The 23,746-nt window shown below is 33.0% G+C and overlaps 1 protein-coding gene across 2 annotated transcripts; it reads right to left on the minus strand.

Annotated features, from left to right (window-relative positions):
- Positions 1–934: 934 nt before the first annotated feature.
- LOC143255163 (DC-STAMP domain-containing protein 2-like) lies at positions 935–21,567 on the minus strand. 2 transcript variants are annotated; one of them, XM_076510405.1, is made up of 11 exons: positions 21,443–21,567; positions 20,979–21,214; positions 20,108–20,278; positions 19,858–19,959; positions 18,961–19,158; positions 16,345–16,422; positions 11,626–11,790; positions 10,581–10,821; positions 4,583–4,710; positions 4,031–4,130; positions 935–1,675 (listed from the first exon to the last, which is right to left on the minus strand). In XM_076510405.1, the coding sequence occupies exons 2-11, from the start codon at positions 21,178–21,180 to the stop codon at positions 1,513–1,515; spliced, it is 1,548 nt and encodes a 515-aa protein (XP_076366520.1). In that variant the 5' UTR covers positions 21,181–21,214; positions 21,443–21,567; the 3' UTR covers positions 935–1,512. The 2 variants fall into 2 exon arrangements, with proteins under 2 accessions (XP_076366520.1, XP_076366522.1); XM_076510407.1 differs by lacking the exons at positions 11,626–11,790; positions 16,345–16,422.
- Between the last annotated feature and the right edge of the window lie 2,179 nt (positions 21,568–23,746).

Genomic DNA, 23,746 nt, shown 5'->3' on the forward strand with positions numbered 1-23,746 from the left:
GCCTCAATGTGTCATTATAGACCGTGTCGTCACGTGGTGTCGAGTTCTGTCTGACAACTATGCTTTTCAATAGCCCTTCAGTGTAGTTTACATTGTTAAAGATCCTATTGTTATGTCTAAAACATACTCTCCCTCCTTAATTCTTTGGAAAACCTATCTAGTACAGGAAGAAATTTCCACAGTCTGATCTTAAAGAAGTCCACAGACGACGTGTCTGGCAGGTTGACTGGTACATATTCGTATGGAACAACATATTACTCGTTTCATTCACTAACTGCTTGATGCGTGCGAAAATTAAGAAATATATTGGAAACTCTATTTGTACACTTGACTTGTGTTACTTTTTCAGCTAAAGAAATTTCTTAATTATGTAACCTACTGGTGTCCAGTACATATGTACAACTTTTGTGTTTGTAGATTCTCACCAGTTGCAAAACGCTCCGCCTTTCCTACCACGGATGGGTTACGACTTGTTGCAGGTCTCTTTTTTTTTTATCGTACTGCAACCAAACTTGATCCATATCCCTTTATTTTTCTAGTACCATTAGGTACAAGGAATAACCTATGTATTGAACGTTTTAGATCTCCAAACTGAAAACATATTTATGAACTGAAGGGTTTTTGGCGGCATTACATTACCTGTGAAACGCCAAATAACGTGAAAATTTAGAAGTAATACATGTCGCTCCACGGTAACTTAACCATTAGTAGCCGTGGTTGTCACGTGACTTGACGATATGCTAATCAAAATGGTTTTAATAAAATTTATTTAATCTTCTGTAACTTGTATTTCAGTACTACTGGGTACTTCTGTTTTAAAACAAACATGTAGTTGTCACCAGTTAACTTATTAGTAGAGTGAGTGTTTATTATCAGATATTATAAGCTCTAGTAAGTAATTAGAGACTCAAGTCTGTATTTTTGCACATTTTTATTACACTTTTAAACTGAACATGTAAGGATAACAAAACAAACATTGCTCATAAGTTTTTTGGTTGAAAGGAGTAAATGGTGTTTTAAAATATAAATAAGATTTACAAGTTTAAAACGATAAATACATATGTTTTGTATTGTATTTTTCAATCTGTTTTGAATAGTATTATTATTTAAGTTGAATTTTTTTAATACTTTCAGTTTTTAACTAGGTAATAATATTATAATATAATAGGTTATATTGTTATAATATTAAAACACTTTAACTTTATTGCTTTGCTTTTAATTTTTAGTGATATCAAAGTAGCTTAAATAAATTTTGGTTAAAAACATGAGCTTTCCAGTGATATCTCGTTAAATCATGAGACCTAAAGTAATACATGCTATAATAAGGTACCATCTAAAAATATTATGTTTATAGTTTAATATCTAGAAGCAAGTCTCAAAGTAAATAAGCTTTCTTAATTGTGAGAAATCTAACAGGACAGTATGCCTCAAGTTAAGTGGTAAGAAACTAACATTCATACTGTGTAGTAATACAACTACGTCTATAGCACTAAAACCTTTTATTTTGACAATCTACTGACGTCTGGGGCTGGAGTCAGACACCAGTTCCTTCCTATCAGCCTCTGATATATTACTGCTCCTATCACTGGCTCCTCTAGAACTCCTGTTTCCATACTGATATTCATAATCGCTCTGAGTTGCTGAGTCTTCTCTACTAGCTTCCTCACTGGAATCCCTAAATCACACACACAAAACGTGTTTCATGTTCACTAAGTAACAAGGACACTCAGAACTAAGAAACGTTCTCATTACGCATATCGTAAATAAAAAGCATAAAACAGGTTTTTCATTGCTTATCTTTAGTTACTTTATTCATTTTTATGATATCAAACTTAGCTCTAGTTGATTGGTTCAACTGGTTTACTCTGAAGCTTTTGTAAATACTAGGGGTGCGTTACCTCATAGTAGTTGATACCATACGTATTGTTTGTTTAGTTTTAAATTTTGCGCAAAGCTACACGAGGGCTATCTGAGCTAGCTGTCCCTAATTTAGCAGTCTAAGACTAGAGGAAACTCTTGGGCTATTATTTTAGCAACGAATAATGGGATTGACCGTCACATTATAACGCCCTCACGACTGAAAGGACGAGCGTGTTTGTTGTGATTGAGATTTGAACCCGCGACCCTAAGATTACGAGTCGAGCGCCCTAAACACCTGGCCATGTCACCATTCATAACTATGATAGATACAGAAGTTTTACCAACGACTTGTTACAAAGTTTGCTTGTCTGTAATTTATTAACTAACATTGTCTCATTGAAGTACTTCAGACTTGACAGTACTTCTTCGAACTCTCAGGTTTGATCAACTAAGAGGCAACTAGCAAAAGAAGTAAAATAAAAAAGTTTACTCTGTCAGTCTGTTTTGTTACTGTTAATTTGTAATGTTACTTTGCAGGTAATGCTTTTGATAAAAGAAATGAAGACCACATGTAGTATTCAATATTTATCTTCCTTTACTGAATCGTTAATTTTTAGCAAAAAACACTATTAGAAATTTGTTTTTTTCCATACAGAAGACTTATAATGTTTACTGAAAGCTTGCCAAATTTCGTGAAGGTACGTAAATCGTATCGTATCGGACGATGTATCGAGACCCAATGAGAAACAACGTATCACTATATGGCCACACCTTTAGCAAAATACCACTTCTAAACATCATTAGCAAACCTTTAAGCTTACAAGATACTGTCCAGTAGAATTCATAATTTGATTCCATATTCTTTTAGTTTTGATAGCTGTGTTTGTTGGGTTCTGCAAGACTACTCCATTGTATAGTTTAGGATTACGCAACTTTTGGTTCACATACATTAGTCAAGTAAAGGCTGTGAATACGTGAAAAAAGTTCACGACGTTTATAAAGTACTAATGTAATCAATATTTATATATTTGTTTTCATATACATAGAGAAAATATTCATGTTAATAAATATCTATCAGTTATTGATTGATCTGTGTTGTGTTATTGACTTTAGTTTATTACACTAACACGTTTAATTAAAATAAACAGCAAAAAGAACGTTGATATAAACAGCTAGAAACTTTAATTTTATTCTTTAAACATTACACTGAAACGATTCATCGAATATCGTTGAATGGAAGTACATGAGAATATAAATAGTAATATAATTAATGTATTAATTAGTAAAGAATAAAAAGCCATAATAACTTTGAACAAATGTTTCTTCAATAGCTTCACAATATCATTTTTAAACCTATATACATCAGGTTGAAATTTTTCAGAAAATAAACTTGAAAATGTTTCTATCAATTGCCTGATATTATTTAATGTTTTCTAAATTTATCATCGGTCTCATAGCGAAGTAATATCACAAAAACTACCTCTCAAAAGGTCATGTCTCGCGGTTAACTGTTAGTTTTTAGTGCAGAACTATACAATGTGCTAAATGCGCTCTAATCACCGCAAGGAATCGAAACTCAACTTTACTTCTCCCACCAGGAGACAGCGACTGCATCGAGGTGTAGGAGGCTCAGTCGACCTGTGTGAACAGCCTCCTCAGCCATGGCACACTAGGTGTACAATCCAGAAGCTATAATGTTCTTTTCACTGGAAACTCGCATATGGCCAATTTGTTTTTTGTTTTTGAATTTCACCCAAAGCTACACGACATTTATCTGCACTAGCCGTCCCTAATTGTACTGTGTAAGACTAGAGGAAAGGCAGCTAGTTACCACCACCGCCGCCAACTCTTGAGCTACTCTTTTACCAACGAACAGTAGGATTAACCGTCACATTATAACGCCCCCACGGCTGAAAGGGCGAGCATGTTTGGTGTGACGGGGATTTGAACCTGCGACCCTCAGATTACGAGTTGAGTGCCTTAACCACCTGGCCATGCCGAGCCTATTTGGACAATAATAAAACATTTGTTAAATACTACTATTAAACTTACTGTGATGTAATGTCACATGAACTACAGATCAAAGGATCACAGTTCGCCGCATATGACGTTATATACCAGAATGTACAAAAAAAGGCATATGTTAAGAGATTTTTAATACGTCACATACCTTTCTTCACTCACATCAGAGAGATCTCCATATTCAACAGGATTCATGCATGCTGTACACATGTTGTTTATATCCGTAAAACAGTCTATGCAGTAGATAGCTAGATAGTGTACAGAGTAGATAAAACTATATAAATTTAAACATTTTCAGTTCTATATCTGTTATCAGTGAAACACGCGAACATTTTACCGCTATAGTTATCACTAGAAACAATTTGATAATAATACAATTCCTTTTAGGTGAATGTGACAAATGTTAATTAGAAAACACTAAATATTTCATTTTTGACACCATTTTTCAAATTTTATATTTCAGAATAAAAGTTTTCAGAAAATAAGAGTTTCTAATTCTGTTTTATTTATCTAATATTACTTGAAACTTTTATAAAACAACTTGAAAAACTGATGTCAAAATAGGTGTTATAAATACTGGTCAAATATTTTGTATTATTTCGTAAACAAATACAAAATAAAACAAACAAAACAACTAGCCATTTCATACTTGATACGAGTTAGGGTAAACGTGTCTATGGAGAGACAAATATACTAATACCCTTGCACCTAGGTGTACTACACGTTTTGAAATTTCTCGTGTCCTCTGGTAGCCCTGGTTCTGCACAAATTAGGCAGTATTTTCTTGATACTCCAAAAAACTTCAAAATGCGGCCGAGTTTAGGATTGCTAAAAGATGGCATCAAAACGTAAAACAATAACAAATTTATTTTTAAAGTCTACAATGACAGCCTAGAATTCGAACATCTTTGTTTTTAAATAACCAAGCTGATTTAAAAAAAAAAAGTTATTTTGGAATAGAACAAAGGACAACAGCGAAACGTGTTTATAATTTACTTGTTTAATTACTATAGCTATTTTACAATCAAAAGTGCGCCAAAATATTAAAGCTCCATTTCTATGTTCAAGTGAATTAAAATTATATATTCAGATTTAGGAAATATAATCATTCAATCATTTTTCACATTTTTTTAAAACCAGATATTTATATTCTTTTCTGTATACACGTAAGAGCTTAATAAATATATCATCGTACAAGACTGATTTTTTATTTCGAAGGTACCGTTAGGTTTGTTTGTGTTTGAATTTTACGCAGAACTACACGAGGGCTATCTCCGCTAGCAGTCCCTAATGTAGCAACGGAAGATAAGAGGGAAGACAGCTTGTCATCAACACCGATCGCCAACTCTTGGGTTACACTTTTATTAACGAATAGTGAGATTAAACGTAACGTTATAACCCGCCTACGACCGAAAGAGCGAATTTCTTATGGTATAACAGGGATTCGAACCCACAACTATCGGCTTACGAGTTGAGCGTCCTAACTAACTGGTTATGCCTTACGTTATTTCCATTCTCTATATGTCGACCCGAACTGGACAACAAACGTTTCCTTCTCTACACTTGATAATTTCTATAAAGTTATCACTTTTCACAAAGGGCACAACGGAATTCAAGTCTTTAATTACCATCTTTTTGGAACCAGTTTGATTTATCAAATACGCATTCAAAACGAACTATAAGGTTTTATATTTATATACTAAAAACATTTCTCGATGTCAAAAATACGTTTTTTTAAAGATTCATTGCTCTCAAAATATCATTTATGAAGTTGAATACATTTTGAAAAGTAAGGCTTAATGATATGTACTTTGCTTTAATATTAACCGTTTTCAAGAGCTTTCCAAAACAAGTAAAATTATTTAGTGGTAAGCAGTGAAAACACCAAAGGACACTTTGATTTCGTGTTAAGTATTTTTCTTTCGACAAAATACGTATTTAATATAAGTCTAACTACGAAATATTCCAAAATATTAGGCATATGCATAAAATACAGGTTTTTTAATATAAAATATTTCAGCGTTTACTTTCACAAATCTATATAATACGACTAAGGTAAACACTAACTTAAAAAATGGAGCTTTTTTCGTATTCCTCTTGGTCCAGCATGGCCAGTGGGTTAAGGTACTCGTCTTGTAATCTGAGATTTGGGGTTCGAATCTCCGTCACACCAAATATGTTCGTCCTTTCAGCCGTGGGAGCGTTATAATGTGACAGTCAATCCCACTATTCGTTAGGTAAAAGGAGTTGGCGGTGGGTGGTGATGACTAGTTGCCTTCCCTTTTGTCTTACACTGCTAAATTAGTGACGGCTAGCGCAGATTAACCGTCGTGAAGCTTTGCGCGAAATGCAAACCATGTTCCTTTTAGTTTATTACATAATTTATAATTACGAATTTTACGCCGGTTAGTGAGCTAATATTTATATATATAGGGATCATTTTAATCATAGGCTAAATAATAAACTTGCATGTCATCTTTATTTATATAAATACGAGGTTTAGAGAGAAAAACATAATTTATATGTGAATTATTCCTAAGTTTATACAATATTCATGGACATTCACTAACGTTATGTTTTGGTATTTGTGTTTTATTCTTATAGCTAATTCACATAGGGCTAACTGCTGAGTCTATTTCGGAGAATCGAACCCCTGATTTCAGCGTTGTAAATCCCAAGACTTAGAGCTGTCCTACCGGGGTGACAACGCTAAGATGACCTAAAATGTCAAAACGTTGTTCTGTACTTTATTTTAATTAAAGTTTTAATATCCAAATCAGCCGTCTGGAGAATACAGAAAATAAATACATAGGGCGGAAACCTGTAGAAGCCGGAAATATCAAAATTTTGCAGCATTATCTTAAGATTTCTCTTATAAAACGCCCTCTACACGATGGAACCTGCGTAATGTCGACGGAATACTATCTTTCACCTACCTCATCTATCAACAAGTAGGATTAGAACCTGAGTAAGGCGAAAAAATGTTTTTGATTAAATATTAATTTCTTATTTGATTAATATTTTTAAAATATTAATAAATTCTTGTTTATTTAATAATTTATTTAAATATTAATAAATTCTCGAACATTTTGTTACCGTAACTATTGGTTAAATACACTCTGTTCTTTTTTTTGCCGTCATTATTTTTGCAGTTAAATTAGATTTATAATTTGTAGAAATATATTTGTCTTTTAAGTGCAACTTATACACTTTAAATAATTCTCACGAAAAAAATAAATTCCTATCTTCCCTAATTTTAAAATTTAGGGAAAATTAACTTAATATCCTCATTAAAAAAACAACAACTACTAAATACCCTCATTTTTTTTAAACAGTTGTTTGTTATGACGATTCTAGTGAAATCCAAACTCTGATTGAGAAGATTAATGCAGATGATTCTGTAAGTGTGGAAAGTTTTGTGAACAAGAATGTTTTTACAGAAACTGATGAAACTGATTTAAAATATATAATAGAATCACAAGATGATAACAGTGTGAGAGATTCAGAAGATGAAGAAAATGGAAAAGATAGTGAGGAAGTAGAAATTCCTACATCATCACAAGTGTTAAGTTACATTAACGCTATCAACTTGTATGTAAAAATGAAGGAGGAAAATGAACTTAATGAAAAGGCCGTAAATTGGTGTTCTCTTTTAACCACATGAGAAAGTCCATTAAAAAACGAAACAGTTGAAATTGGACACTTCAAATAAATTTAAGATTTTTTGTACTTATGTATATTTTGAATGTCTATTTTTGTTCTTATTCTAACAAATATAACAACATGAACAGTATAATAACTTTATTCACAAACGTCTTACTTCTCTTGAGTCAAACAAGTATTACGTTCTGCTCAAAAATTATATATAATTAAGGAAATACATGTTCACAGTCTCAGCCAGAAAACAAACCTGCTTAAGCCGGAAATTTTACTCAGTCCCGTGCGATTCCGCTTTAGACAGGTTTTACTGTATACTGATTTTTTTCTTTTAGATTAAATATAAAAATGAGAGTGTGTGTTTTCTTCCAGCAAAGCCACATCGGGCTATCAGCTGTGTTCAACGAGAAGAATCGAATCCATGATTTTAGCGATGTAAATCTGAAGACTTGCCACTGACCTCGGCCCAGCATGGTCAGGTAGTTAAGGCACTCGATGCGTAATCCGAGGGTCGCGGGTTCGAATCCCCGTCACACCAAACACACTCGCTCTTTCCACCGTGGGGACGTTATAATGTGACGGTCACTTACACTATTTATTGGTAAAAGTGTAGCCCAAGAATTGGGAGTGGGTGGTGATGACTGTCTATCTTCCCTCTAGTTTTACACTGCTAAATTATGGACGGCTAGCGCAGATAGCTCTCGTGTAGCTTTGCGCGAAATTCAAAACAAACCAAATCAAGCCGCTGACTCAGCGGGGGGATGTAGAAATAAAAACATAAAGTAAATTACCGTAGAATTGGTTATTTTCTAGGCTTGCTTGAATCTTAATCTGTGTACACTTAGTGCTCTTTTCAATATGTGGTTTTTAAACGAAAATTGGCATTCTATATTTATTTTACGTTTAAGAGAACAGCAACACAACAAACTGTCTTGAGGTTGGTTTGTTTGAAGATTACTGTGGAAGGATAGATAACGTTACAAAACAAACTTTATTTAACTCACAGCCTTTGTTACATACATCAATGCTTGTCTTTCACTGTTCATTCTTACAAAAAAACAAACAGTTAACTTGGTAAATGTAATGAGAAACACATACCAAGAAAATTTTCGCTTAACTCTTATTGGCTGGTGGTATCATTAGATTCGGACTTTAGCTACCAAATCGAACACTTCTACAACTATGTGTTGCTTCAGAACTTTTTTTTTTACGAAGGTTGTTTAATTGTATTTGTAATCCAAATCAGTTTGATTTATAATTTGTTTTTATTAAGTTCTAAAGTGGTAAATACAAACAATCAAATAATGTTAATTTCCATCAGTTTAAGAATAAACTCTGATAGTAAAAATTGTTTAGTGTTGCAAAGTTTATTTTAGTGTAAATATTGTTTTATAAATATTTTGTTCAACGATGGTTTACGGATTCTCTCAACTGGTACAGCGGTAAGTCTAGGGATTTACAATTCTAAAATAAGGGGTTCGATTTCTCTCTGTGGATTCAGCAGATAGCTCCATGTGGCTTTGTTCTAAGAAAACACACAGTAAACCAAAGTTTCAACTTTATTTTGTTGCGTTAAAACTGGGGTTATCTCGCTAAAATACTAAATATTTTAGAGAAAATATACCATATAAAATAGACTAACTGATTAACTAACTTCGCCATCATATTCCATATATATATATATATATATACATATATTTGAATGGTATTCTGAAGTCCATTGAAACGTGTAAGTACAAATAAATAGAAACAATACCAAGAGTAAATTTTAATTTCAGTTGATAGCATTTCGTAACATCATCATACCTATTTTAATTTCAGTTCACAGCATTTCGTAACATTATCATACCTATTTTAATTTCAGTTCACAGCATTTCGTAACATCATCATACCTATTTTAATTTCAGTTGACACTATTTCGTAGCATCATCATACCTATTTTAATTTCAGTTGATAGCATTTCGTAACATCATCATACCTATTTTAATTTCAGTTGATAGCATTTCGTAACATCATCATACCTATTTTAATTTCAGTTGATAGCATTTCGTAGCATCATCATACCTATTTTAATTTCAGTTGATAGCATTTCGTAACATCATCATACCTATTTTAATTTCAGTTGATAGCATTTCGTAACATCATCATACCTATTTTAATTTCAGTTGATAGCATTTCGTAACATCATCATACCTATTTTAATTTCAGTTGATAGCATTTCGTAACATCATCATACCTATTTTAATTTCAGTTGATAGCATTTCGTAACATCATCATACCTATTTTAATTTCAGTTGATAGCATTTCGTAACATCATCATACCTATTTTAATTTCAGTTGATAGCATTTCGTAACATCATCATACCTATTTTAATTTCAGTTGATAGCATTTCGTAACATCATCATACCTATTTTAATTTCAGTTGATAGCATTTCGTAACATCATCATACCTATTTTAATTTCAGTTGATAGCATTTCGTAGCATCATCATACCTATTTTAATTTCAGTTGATAGCATTTCGTAACATCATCATATCTATTTTAATTTCAGTTGATAGCATTTCATAACATCATCATACCTATTCAGCTACCAACAACTTTGTGTATTACCTATTATTTCAGTTTATTACTCGATGGTTATATCAGAAGTTACTAAATAAGATGTTTTATAAGAAGCCGTGTTAATTCATGAATATAATTATCGTGTCATTAGTGGCTTACGACAACTTAAGTGTTGAGAAAGCGCTACATATTTCAATAATATTTTAATGTTAAGTTCGTAGCTCTTCAGGGTCGCCGGTTCGAATCTCACTAAACATGCTCACCTTTTCAGGTTATAACGTAACGATCAATTTCATTGTTCGTTGGTGGTAGGTGATGTTGATTAGCTACCTTCCCACCAGTCTATCAGTTCAAAATTATGGACAGCCAGCGCAGACAGGCCTTTTGTAGTTTTACACGAAATTCAACAAAACAAACACACAAAAGTAAACCAATACTCCTTGAAAACAACAAACAAGAAGTTCTTCTTATAACGTACCTGTTAGCAAGGGCCTCAAGGAATTTTTGTTTCTTCGCTGTTTCGTCTCCCTTGTACTTTATTCGTATCTGTCTCCTTAAGTATTTAACCAAACCAGCTCGTGACCGTAGGATATGGTTATATAACCATATAGCTCTCTTTTCTTTCATTTCTGGGTAATAAGATTCTGATATTAAATGGCGGCAACGGAGACCATAGGCCTGAAAGACTACTAGAAGTACGCAAATCCCAAAGAGTGTCCCTACAATAATAATAATACAAATACCAGTGTCCCTACAATATTAATAATAATAAAATACTAAAGAGTGTCCCTACAATAATAATAATACAAATACCAGAGTGTCCCTACAATAATAATAATAATAATATATATATATATGTTCCATAATTAATATCAACAATAATTTTGCTATAAAAACAATGTTTAGTCACTGTTGGTTTCTCTATGAATAAAATATATTAATATCAAAACATATATTATTTATTAAAAGTTTTGCTCTTTTATTTTAGAAAATGATGAAGGAAATCGGGACTCCATAATTATTAACAAAAAAAAATGAAAATTTAACACAATGAAAAATGGCTAATGCGAAATAGATGTTTTAATATTCCCAACGTTTCGGACTGAGGCGCCCTCTCTCAACCTGATACGTTATGAATGTTGAAACATTTATTTATCATTAGCCATTTTTCGGGGTGTAACTCAACGTATTGTTTTCGATTTCATTGAGCCACAGCGGTTTATTTAGATTATTTTACTCTATAATTATTAGAACTGATGTGAGATGAATTAATTGAAAACTTTACTTCCCATTACACGTAATATGATTGGTACATTTACAAGCGTTTTTTTCGTACATGGTAGCTAAAATACTCGTATATTTTCATAATTTATTTACATTTTACAGGTTAAAAGCTTGTGAGTCCAAGAAAGGACGTGATATAAAACTATTTTTGAAAGACAACTGTTACTAATACGTTATTGGAATTTTTTTTCACACCTAGTACAAATACAGATAGTTGTCACATATTATTGATTACTTACAAATTCTTGAATAATTTGCAAAGTTTGGGTGATTTGCTTTAGGAAGGCAAACCGTAGTATCTACTGGGGTAACTTCCATCAAAGGATCGAAGCTACTCAACAGATTTCGATACATATCAGCCAGTACACCACTCCCATCAACATGCATTTTAACATGGGCGGATACTGAAATTAGGTCATAATAAGTAAAATTACATTAGGTATTTTAATGCATCACCAATATTAACGTTATTTTTACTTCTCTCATTAAAATTGTTTCTATTGATCCGTACAGGAAAAAAAAAGGAAACTGATAAAAGAAAAAAACCTCTTCAAACTGTTTCAGAAAACTAAATAGATATAACGAATAAATTTTCCTTTCTCTTAAAACAATAAATAGAAATACTTGAATTATTGAACTATTTTTTATTGTCCCCATTATCTACCAACAGTTGCTTACCTCCGGATAGTGTTTTTACTGCACCGTGATGACGTATCATATCAAGTAACTTCCACGTGGTATAATCAATCGTTATGTAAACAAGTATCTGCATTGCGTGACCAATTAGTCCGAACGCTGCCGAAACTAAGTTACGTTTCTCGTGTGGCAGTAAACGTAGAGATAAAGGTTTGATAAATCTTTTAGCTTCACTGTTCGTAAGAGGAAAAATAGTTTCTTTACGATCCATTGAACGTTTCACATTAATGTCTATTACTGACCAGCTGAGGTAGTAGTTGTCAAAACTTTCAGACCTCCTAAAGCGCCATCTGTACAGAATAGCTCTGTAAAAATTATTCCACGAGTATCAACTAATTTCACTGAGATGGAACAATTTCAAACGTCATTGTAAGTATTATTAACTAGTGGTTTAAATGATGTTATCGTTACCCCTTGAAGTTAGTTTTTTTTACACACATTTGATGCCCTTTCAAAAATCTTACGTACTAGGCGAAATAGGCATTACCAGCCAATAATAGATAAACAATATATATTACAGCTGGAACCTCACTGTATTTAAAACTTTGTTATAAACACAACCTTCCTGTATCTATTAAAACACTCTATTAAAAACAAGTAATGAAATTTTTTCAAAAAAAAAGTAGTTGTGGAGATGTTTGATATTAAAAGCAATGTAAACAATATAGTAAGGGTGATACGTGTATCAACCGTACATAATAACACACGAAGGAATTAACACAGAGTAATATATATATACATATATATATACAACTGGACAAATGAGAGATCAATACGTCTCTTTGCAAACAAACAATAAAGGATATAAGCTGGTATGTCACTTTCTCTAAATACTGAGTTTTTACTGGTTTCGTAACACTGGCCTAACTTGCAATAGAAAGGGTGATCAACGTTTCACGCTATCTTAGCTTTTGTTAAATGTAATAAAAGTGAAATAAAACAGTGAATAAATATTGTTGTTATTTTTTCACTGCACAAAGCTTTATTTTCTAAAATTAGTTTAATTGAATTATTTAATACAGTTTTATAAAGTAAAGTCATTAATTTACGAAAATGTGTCTAGGGTCTCTTTGTTCATTGTGAAGACATGTCAGTGACCGGGATTTGAAGAAAAACAAAACACAAAACACGCGGTGCGTACTTTTATACAGTTTGTTTGTTTTAAACTTTTAAAGCAAAGCCACGTTGAGCTATCTGCTGTGTCCACACCGAAATCTTGCGTGTGTAAATCCGTAAACTTAGCATTCTCCCACCAGGAGAATTTTATATAGTATTTGTACCTGAAAAAAACAAAAAAGAAAAAATTGTAGCAAATACTTCCAACCTATTGGATGCAATTTCGTTTATATATAACATACACGTATACAAAATGTTCTGTGTCTTCCTTAGTAATATTCGTAGACTGGCTCTACAGTAGAGGTCTGGATTTATATTGTGGTGAGGCGGTTTTGAATCTGTGACATGCTACAAAGTATTTACTCCACTTTAATCAGATAATTCGTTTTTACCCAGCATGGCCAGGTGTTCAGGACGCTAGACTCGCAAGATGATGGTCGCGGGTTCGAATTCTCGTTGCATCATACATGTTGGCTATAAAGTTACAATTAATCCCACTACTGGCTGGTAAAAGAGTAGCCCATGGTTTAGCGGTGGCTGGTGATGAGTAACGGCCTTCCCTCTAGTATTACACTGTTAAATTAGGAAAGGCTAACGCAGATAGTCCTCATGTAGCTTTGCGTGAAACTAAAAAATAAACAAACTTTCTTACTAACTTACTTGATTAATAACCAGAACGAAAGCAACAGAAGGAAAAATTCAACACCTCTAATAAGTTCTCTAATCCAAAACAGACGACTATGTACTTCGTTCATGATTTCCTTTCGTGCGTTTTCTTCGGTTTCTGTTTTTAGTACAGTGTAATTCATGTAGTGGTGAAGTGTGACGTTAACGTAGAACATCTCCAACATTTCGTTAAGGAAAGCGCGAATAGCTTAAAAATATTACATGTCTTTGTTTTAAAGAAAACTTTACATTCCATACAAGAACAACATAGTAATTATTAATCTAATTATTTCATTATTTAATGTTATACGATTATCTGTTCGAAACGAAAAAACAACGTTATTTAGATATTAGTTAAATTTTACAGTATAGCATCCACGAATAACTATCAGCAGTTGAAAACCAACTTAGAAAGTTATTATTGTCATATTTTGTTTTCTAATCCAATGAGTAAAGCTACCCTGCAAAATGGCAACTGTGTAAAAAGATGGACTGATCGAGGTGAGACAACTCTGTGGATTTCGCCAGACATTACTCAACTATACTTCTTTTTTTTTTTAGGGGTATGTTAAGGACATCGTGTATCGCCCACCTATAGCAAACATCATGGAGCTAAAGAAGAATATAACGATTACCTCAACACTGTAACTGTGGACATGTTGCAACGAACGTGGAGTAGTGATACACACGTAGAAGGTTACTGACACGTCCATAAAACTTGTTTGAGTTGAACCAAGTTGCTATGTTGAAAATTGCATGGTTGTATTTCTTTACTTATTAAATTTTAAAATAGGAAAAATAATTTTGGGCCACCCCTTATTACACGTCTTTTCGATAATACATCAACGTGCGTAACAATATGCTGTGCAATAGTACACGAACAAAAGTAAAATTATTAGAGAGTCACACTCATGAGCTTGAATACATATTTTTTAACTTAATTATACATTTACACTAGGCAGCCAATTATGGGAAAGAAGCTGCCAAGTAATAGAATCAAAGAAATAACAAACAATCCACATTGAGTAAAGCTATAGTTCAGATAAATCTTCAAATTAAATAATATCAAAAAACATAAATAAAATACAAGAGAAGAAGAGTAAATAAAATAAAATATTATATTACTCAACCATACGTAATCAAAATTGTTTCCGTAACTGAACATTGTTAGAAATTAAATAACAATAAATTTAAGGAAAACATTTCTAGGTATGGTCAGACTGAAATATTTTCCAATAACCTTGAAATTGGTTATTCATGAATAATTTTCCTTGCAAAGGATAATAAAATCAATTTAAAACCAAGTTAAGAAAATGAATACGGAAGTGAAACAAACCTAGTTAACACATACGTACATACACACTAGTAAAGTATTCGTAAAAATTCATAAGAAATAACAACACAAGAACTTTTAAACATCTTGTGATGAACAACAATTTATACGTTCTTGGCAACTTTTAAGGAAATTTATTGGAGCTATCTTGGTCTACCAATTCAGGCGCTTCTGTCTGAGGTTTTCAAAAACCTAAACATAGACGGAGATATATTTGATCATTCTTGGTATGTTAATGCTAATTTTCATGTAAATCCATGGGTTTAGTTCTGAAAGTCTAAAATATTGGCGCATCGAGTAGCTTAGTAGTAAGCCTAAAGACTTATAACACTAAAAACCGGGTTTTATTATCCATGGTGAGCACAGCACAAATAACCTTCTCTGTAGATGTGTGCTTAACACTAACAAAATCCTCTTACCTCTAACATGGGTACAGACGTTACGATTTCCAAAAGGCCCGGCATGGCCAGGTGGTTAAGGAACTCGACTCGAAATCCGAGAGTCGCGGGTTCGAATCCCGGTCACACCAAACATGTTCGCTTTTCAGCCGTGGGGCGTTATAATGTTTCGACCAATCCCACTATTCGTTGGTAAAAGAGTAGCCCAAGAGTTGGCGGTGGGTTGTGGTGACTAGCTGCCTTCCCTCTAGTCTTACACTGCTAAATTAAGGACGGCTAGCGAAGGTAGCCCTCGTGTAGCTTTGCGCGAAATTCAAAACAAACAAACAAACGATTTCGAAAATCATAATTTAGATTACTATTTTAAGCGGCACGTCAACATCTGTTTAAAGTAATCCGAATCATTCAAGCGTCACGTTTCCAATAAGCTCCACAAACCTGTTTATGGAGCTCTCACGATTCTTTTGATTTAGTATTATTTTGTTTATAATCTGTGGGAATCAAAGACCTATGAGCAAAATTCCGAGTTGCTTTGACAAATACTGTTGGAGGAATTCAAAAGTCGAGTGAAAGAAAATATTGATTAGGGATATTGTCGAGTTAAACGAATATCTACATTGTAACAGGATATACACTTAAACACACAAATATTTAAATCATACTACTTTACATTTTCACAAACCGGAAATTCATGCATTTTAAATCTCTAATTTACTATAACATTTCTTCTGTCGTGGAATAACACTTACGGGCTGCCCAACGGTCCACCAATTGTGAGGTCAGCCTTTTCGCAATTGCTTTGGGAACTACACACAAAACCTTTATAACTAAAAGAGATACATTTAAAAATGTTAGTAAAACGTTTATATTTTGAAGATCTCAGAGTTTAACACTTTATTTATTTCCAATGATAAAAATCTGGAATATATTTGTGAAAAAAAATCAAACAGGAAACTGTGACTTGATTTAAATTAAAAGCACAACATTAAAATAATAAATGTACACAGTCGCTGTCTGACGTGGAATCCTTCTATTACAATATTAAGTTATAACTGGACCGCTTCTATAACACGTAAAGGTCAAGGCGACAGAAGCATTTTGTGACTTTAAACTCTGACCTAGTAATTTCACACGTTACCAGATTGACGTTCAAGTTCATAGTGATGTCAGGTACAATTTTACTAGCAGAATACTAACTTCAAAATATGAGACTAAAGAATGATTTACTGGGGTGAAACAGCTGAGCGGTTGATGTTAAGTAAATTCATCACATTTTATCTATTTATAGAACTTAAAGTTAAGAAAAAAACACAATAAAAGCTCAAAGCATAAGTTTTGATTAGCTTAGCTTGTATTTCATTCATAGAAAACCCTCGATTCCGGGGCTAATTTATTAAAGGTGAAATGTTTACATATTCTAACATATACATTCACACTAATTAATTTTTTTTAAAGATTAGTTCGAATTAAAGAGCAGAGATAAATAATAACTGTATGTAACATTGTGATGTGCGAATGTATGTGTGTGTTACACGTAGTGTAGTTAATTGTACACGGACTATTTTACTTTTAAAAATCAGAGGCCTTGCTGGTCCTTAAAATTACAGGGACTTCTAATGTAATGGTTAGTCCTATTCCTTTTTCTCGTTGGTGAAAAATTAGCCCAAAAGTTGACAGCGGGTTGTGTTGACTGGATATCTTCCCTATAGTCTATCAATTCCAAACTGGGGAAAGTCAGTGCAGTTCGTATTCGAGTAGCTTTGCGCTAAAACAGTTAGTGTAAAGGTGTATTTATACAACGAATTTGAATGGTAATGAAAAAGATTTATGTAATAATGTACTATATATGGTTTAAATCACTGAATAAAGCACACTATGTTACATTTAACACTAATAGTGTTATATCTGTATATAACACAGACTTGTTTTGAGACAAAATAACTACAACATTGCAATGTAGTAATTGGAATAATATTGATTAAATGTAACACATGTAAAACGCACGTAAGCATCTTTTTAATGAAGCAAGCTAGCGAAAAGAAAACACAGAAAATAAATACTTTCTTACATTATGAATAGAAATCACAAACAGGCGGAGAGACACGGACATATGTGCGTGGGTGCGCGTAGTTCTTATGTCAGGTCACTTAGCAACAAAAGCATGCAGGCTATACTTTTATGCTAAAATGGGTTCAGAATGCACACACCATCAACTTACACCCTTGTGCAAATTAATTGAAACAAGACAGAAAATTACGATTTTTTTCTATTTTTTGTGTTTTATTTCTGAGAATCCACAAATTACTCACAAATTAATACATGATATGATCGCCTTTATTTTTCAGAAGATCATTAATCCGCTTTGGCATCGAGTCCACGAGTTAACTGCAATCTTTACTAATTTTTGGATCGCGGTACCATACCTCAGTTATGGCCTCAATTAGCTTATCTTTCGTAGTACAGTCTTTTCCTCGAAGTCTTTCTTTACAAATCGCCAAAAGATTTTCAATAAGATTTAAGTCCGGAGAGTTTCCAGGCCAGTCCAGCACCTTTATTCGTGTTGTAGTCATAAAATTCTTCACAAGTTTCGATGTGTGGCACGGAGCCAGATCTTGCTGAAAAATGACAAATCCATCTGGAAACCTCCTTTTTTAATTTTTGAACGACTCTTCTCTGCAAAACTTCGATGTACTGTGGTGCTCGCATCATACCTTCTACGATATGTTAGCCTCCAACGCCATAGTAGCTGAAACAGCCCAAAACATCTTCTTCAATGGATGTTTTATGAACTGATTGATGTGAGATTCTTGAAGTTTCTCACCTGGAGATCTGCGAACATGCAGACTTCTTTGACCCTGTACGAAGAAATGAGTCTCGCCACTAAATAACACCTTCCTCCATTATTCTTGCGTCCAGTTCTTGTATTTCAGACCCCATTGATACCGTTTTTCCTTCATTGAGTTGGTAAGAAGTTGTTTTTTGATTGGTCTCCTTGCCCCTCGCCTGACATCAAAAAGCCTACGACGAACCGTTGAAGAGATCACTTTTATTCCTTTGACCTCCAAATCTCTTTTTATGTGAAAAAATGACTATTAAAGGAAATCAGCGGGTCCAACGAGCCTACACCGGCTGCCATGCTGAAAATATTGCAAAATGACCATTTGTTTCAATTAATTTGCACAAGGGTGTAATAACCCAGGCGAGGCTGGGTACTTCACTAGAATGAAATGTTTTAAAGCATTGATTGTAGAAAATTTTAATCTACAAAGTGTAGTAAACGACCCAATAATTATATAGGTTTAGTGGCGTAATTTTACACGAATATTTTAATATATAAACTGTACGTCAATTGCTCAGAAACCTACTTTTCGCAGTTTCGCAGATCCAAGATATAGCGTTGACGATAAAGCACAAAAACTCCAGAACCGAAGGAAGTGCATCTTTACAGCTACTAATAGCATCATCAAATGCTTTCGTACACTTTGTATACGGTTTTCCCATTTTCTCGTTACAGGATCTAACAAGTTCGCCTATCCATACTACTATACGTCTAAGTGCTCCAACTAAGAACAGTCAGAAGAGATAAAATATTGATATATAACTAGTATGATCGAACTATAATACAAATAAACAATTAATCAGGTATAAATTAAATATCTTACAAACAGCCATGGTAGGTATAACACTCACAAAACAAAATTCTTAATAGTGCATGTTCAATACATACTATAATGTAACTAAGTTACAAATGAAATACAGGGTGTTCGGAAAGTCACCGTGCAGTTTTGTAATCATATTTTAACAGCATTCACTCAGTTTATTTCAAGCCAGCAACTGATAGCGGTGTTTAGAAACAAAATAAGAAGGATCCAAGTCTGTATTGATGCCAACGGGGGTCACTTTCAACATTGTTTATAATTGCCATTCATATTTACCTCCTGTATTCTATATTGAAACGTGTCTGTTAATAAATATATAAATGCACAGTGACTTTCTGAACACCCTGAAGAAAAAAAGTAAAATTTCCGATAATATAATACAAAATAATAATGTCTTCGGAATGATATATGTTGGTGAAATTATGTCATGTGTACATAGTTCTGACTATGTAAGTTAAATATTTTCCATTCGAGAAATTTAAGCCTGAAGTTGGTTTTTACAACTATGACCATTTTATCAAATAGTGGGACTTTTTAAAAATTAATATCTTGTTAGTTTATAACGTTCCTTTGTTTTAACATGAGAATGCTACGGATACTTACGAATTTCATCAAAGAGATCTTTAATGGCAATAAACGCTTTTCTCATTTGGGCACCAAAGTCAACTAGGGCCTGAATTACGTTTCGCAGCACTTTCACTACCCCTGCAATAATTAAAGGGTGTAGTCGAAATCAAATAAACATATTTTATTAATATATAACCATTCCCAATCACATCACGTGACATTGTTTTGAGACATGTAACAATCACAATACTTAGATGTATTCACTGACATAACCATGACAACTTACCTGACAGCGGAGATGTAATATCCTGCAGCAATGACCTTGTTTCATTAGCAATTCTCTCCTGCCCACAAGCAATACTCTCAGATAGAACTTCAATGTTCTGAACGGCATTATTCATCGGACCACTTAACAGCAGTAGATAAATATAAGCTAGAAGTGCGGTTCTTCCTTGCTCTGTTTAGGGTTGTAATAAATATATTTTCCTTCAATATAAAAATGATCTTAAAATACGTGTCAAGAAGTACAAAGTTCTTATTTATACATAAGTATTTTACGTGGTTATTCTTATACAGAATATATCGTAATGATACAGTTAATAAATAGATCATTTTTAAACTAATATTTACACAGCGTACTCAAGATTTTTCTTTCAGTTTTTTCTTCCTGTAAATAATTCTGTCACCGAACATGAGCGCCCTTTCAGTTGTGAGAAAGTACGTTATAATATCAAAATCTATCACACTATTCAATTAGAGTAGTCCACAAGTACTGGCTGTGGGTGTGTGTTGACTATTACTTCTAAATTAGTGACGACTAGCCCACGAACAGCTTTGCGCAAAAATCACAAATATAAACAATCACAAATATTTTTACAAATATGTTTGAAGCGGTACAGTTTTATCAGAACCCAGCCTTTCCATAAAGATTTTGTGTATAAATAGATCGGTAAGTTTGCAAAAAACCTCGAGAAATAAGATCCTGTTAAAGATGAGATTTGGTGGGAGCTTTCATTCTTCCTCACGGAAAGAAAAACCATGCATAGTTTCATGAAATGATTTTGTTTCTAATATAAAATAAGCAAAAAACAAAAAAGACACAAAGACTTTTGTGAGCAAATAAGTTAAACAGACGCATATAGTTTACTCGAACTTACTTGAAAATAATTCAGGTAGCATCAAAAAAAGAACACATCGCATGTGAATGTGAAAGGCCAATCCAAGTGAAAAAAAAAGTCCCATAATTATGCAGGCTGCTGTAGCAAACAGAGGTGAGATACCAAGTTGGAACACCATGAAACTTTGAAGCAGGAATACGATGATTAGGCCAGCTATAAACCCTAGCAGACTTTTTAACATGGTGTTCGCGAACGTATCCGGTGTGAAGATCTGTCTGTGTAATATAAAGTTAAATGTTGAAAATAAAGTTTAACCAAATGATTAACATGCAGATCAACTGAAGTAGGTTATAGTAGCCTTATTTTTACGGTTATAAATGACTACAATTCCAATATATATATACATAACGATGCAAAGAAGGTTTAATTTAAATGATTTGAAAATGATACATTTGTAAAACATCTATTTACAATTAAAAGGAATACAACGTCAAAATACTTACACAATAAACAGTGGTTACAAACAGAGACTTGTCCCTAAAAAAACTTTATACACACAGAATTCGGTGTTCTATGACACTATTTTCAGAAGTAATGTTAGAAACATGGTTGGGACGTATACATTCACATATGAATTACGTCATCAAAGCTAAAACCAACCAGAGTTACAAAACATCTCTCCAGTACTTTATCATATCTAGACCTGGACTAGTTTCCTTGTTTAACACATCTTTGTCTTCTTTCAATTTTAACAGTTTTTTTCTGATATTTAATTCTGTTTTAAATTTTATGTTTCCATCACCTTAGTGTTATTCCAGTCTTATAACACGAAATGTTTCCGCCACATGTTCCGTTACTACCGATTCATTTACCTAATATTTTGCTATCGTGTTTTTATGTTCCTTGATTCTGTATTTTACATTTCTGCATGTTTGTTCACTATAAACTCAACCACAGAAACAAAGATTTTTATAGATCCCACATTTATCAATTTCTTCTATTCCATCTTCTGTACTCGTGAGTCTATTTATTTTACAAAACGGAGAGAACGTTACATAACATTCTATATATTTTTGTCATATTATCTATTCTTGTAGATAAGCCTTGAACAAATGGTAAAATCTCATGTTATCTACTTTACATTTTCCTTCTAACCTTGAACATCCTAAATATTTTTATATAATGGCAAATTTATCTTTCAAACTTCCCTTTTTTATTAATGAAATTATTCAGTATTTTTAAACAAATTCACCTTACTATTTACTTTTAATCCTTCACTCTATAGTTGTTGTTGTTGTTCTTGAATTAAGCACAAAGCTACTCAATAGGCTATCTGCCCACCATGGGTATCAAAATCCGGTTTTTAGCTATGTAAAAAAATAAGTTTTTTTTGTATGTCTGGTATATCCGCAGACATACCACTGAGCCACTGGGGGGCTCACTCTATAATAATTTAACCTGTCCCATAGTATTTTATGAGTGTTCGTGGTAAATTTTAAATCCATTTCGTACAGTGTAGCTTCTGTTAGTGCTGTCTCTCTTTTCTTTTATCACGGCTCTCAAAATTTTGCCCTGAGTTTGTTCTTTGATTAACTTAACCTTTTTGTTTTTCAGCTTAATTTCTCTTTTCAAATACAAAAACCAAAACCACTTACCTGATGATATTGCCCTTTTTCGGTTTTATTTGTTTCTCCCATTTCCGTTCTTGCACACAACATGGACAAAAGGCCTTGCAACAAAATTCCCTCACTAATGTATTAACAAACTTCCAAAAACGCTCTAACAACGAATATACCGGTTTTTCTCCTTTTGAAATTCTCCACGCATTTAGTTTTTCACGTTCTAACTGTTTAATGGCTCTTTTCAGTCTATATGAATCCAACCATAATTGGAAAGCTCGCCCAGTTAAAACAAACATCTTCTTAAGTTAACCTGTAACATATTATACATGAGTTAAATTGAAAATGATATGACAGTAATAAATATTTTCAAGTCCAAACCTTCATCATTTTTAAATAAAATTTCCCATTTTAAACATAATTTTTAAATAGTAGTTTACTCATATACCACCTACTTAAATCTGAAGAATGGTTTGAGTATGTTATATTAAAACGATTTTAAGACGTAATTCAGCAAGTCACGTGACTATTATGGTCATATAAAAAAGCTGTGGAAGGGCATATATTAGAGCTATATTTTGACAGTCTGGAATTTAGTACTAAAAATTGGTCGTTCTTTGAAAAAGTATCCAATAAAGTTTTCCAACCCACAATGTCCATACACTTGGAGAATATAGATGGTCTTACATAGGATATTTAGAATTTCCAAGACGAGGACATTAATAAACCTATTGGTTAAAAAAGGACTGTCACAATAAGCATAACGTACAAGGGAGCCCCAGGGCTCTGCTCCCCAGGAGAAGCAACTCAGCGAAAGTTTAATACTTATTTTACGCATCCGCCCATTTTCATTTGAGGGCAAATTTAAAATGATCTATAAGTTTTCAAAGTATTTAAGAACTATATAGGCTCAAGATGTAGCACTAACCTTGGCATCCTTCAGGAAGAACTAAAAGTTAACGCCAATGGGAACAATCCAGAAATAGATCTGCAACAAGACCGTGCTGTAGCAAGTGAACGTGTTTACATCTGTCAACTCTTCAGGATGAAGAATAATGCTTAAATCTTCATCACTAAAAATTGATGAAAACGTATAACCTAATAATTCATTCATTCCGTGATCAATAGCTTGAATCATCCCTCAAGAGGCCCTACTCATATCCTAATATCTTTCTTATCCTTAATGTA

The sequence above is a fragment of the Tachypleus tridentatus genome, chromosome 7 (genome assembly GCF_004210375.1).
Source record: "Tachypleus tridentatus isolate NWPU-2018 chromosome 7, ASM421037v1, whole genome shotgun sequence".
Lineage (NCBI taxonomy): Eukaryota > Metazoa > Arthropoda > Merostomata > Xiphosura > Limulidae > Tachypleus > Tachypleus tridentatus.

Excerpts from the sequence above, each read along its gene's own strand:
- LOC143255163 (XM_076510405.1), bottom strand. The coding sequence starts at position 21,180 with ATGTTAAAAAGTCTGCTAGGGTTTATAGCTGGCCTAATCATCGTATTC. Across the intron at positions 20,279-20,978 it reads GCTACCTGAATTATTTTCAA|AGCAAGGAAGAACCGCACTT; the intron begins GTAAGTTCGAGT and ends AACCCTAAACAG. Across the intron at positions 1,676-4,030 it reads TCTGATGTGAGTGAAGAAAG|GGATTCCAGTGAGGAAGCTA; the intron begins GTATGTGACGTA and ends TGTGTGATTTAG.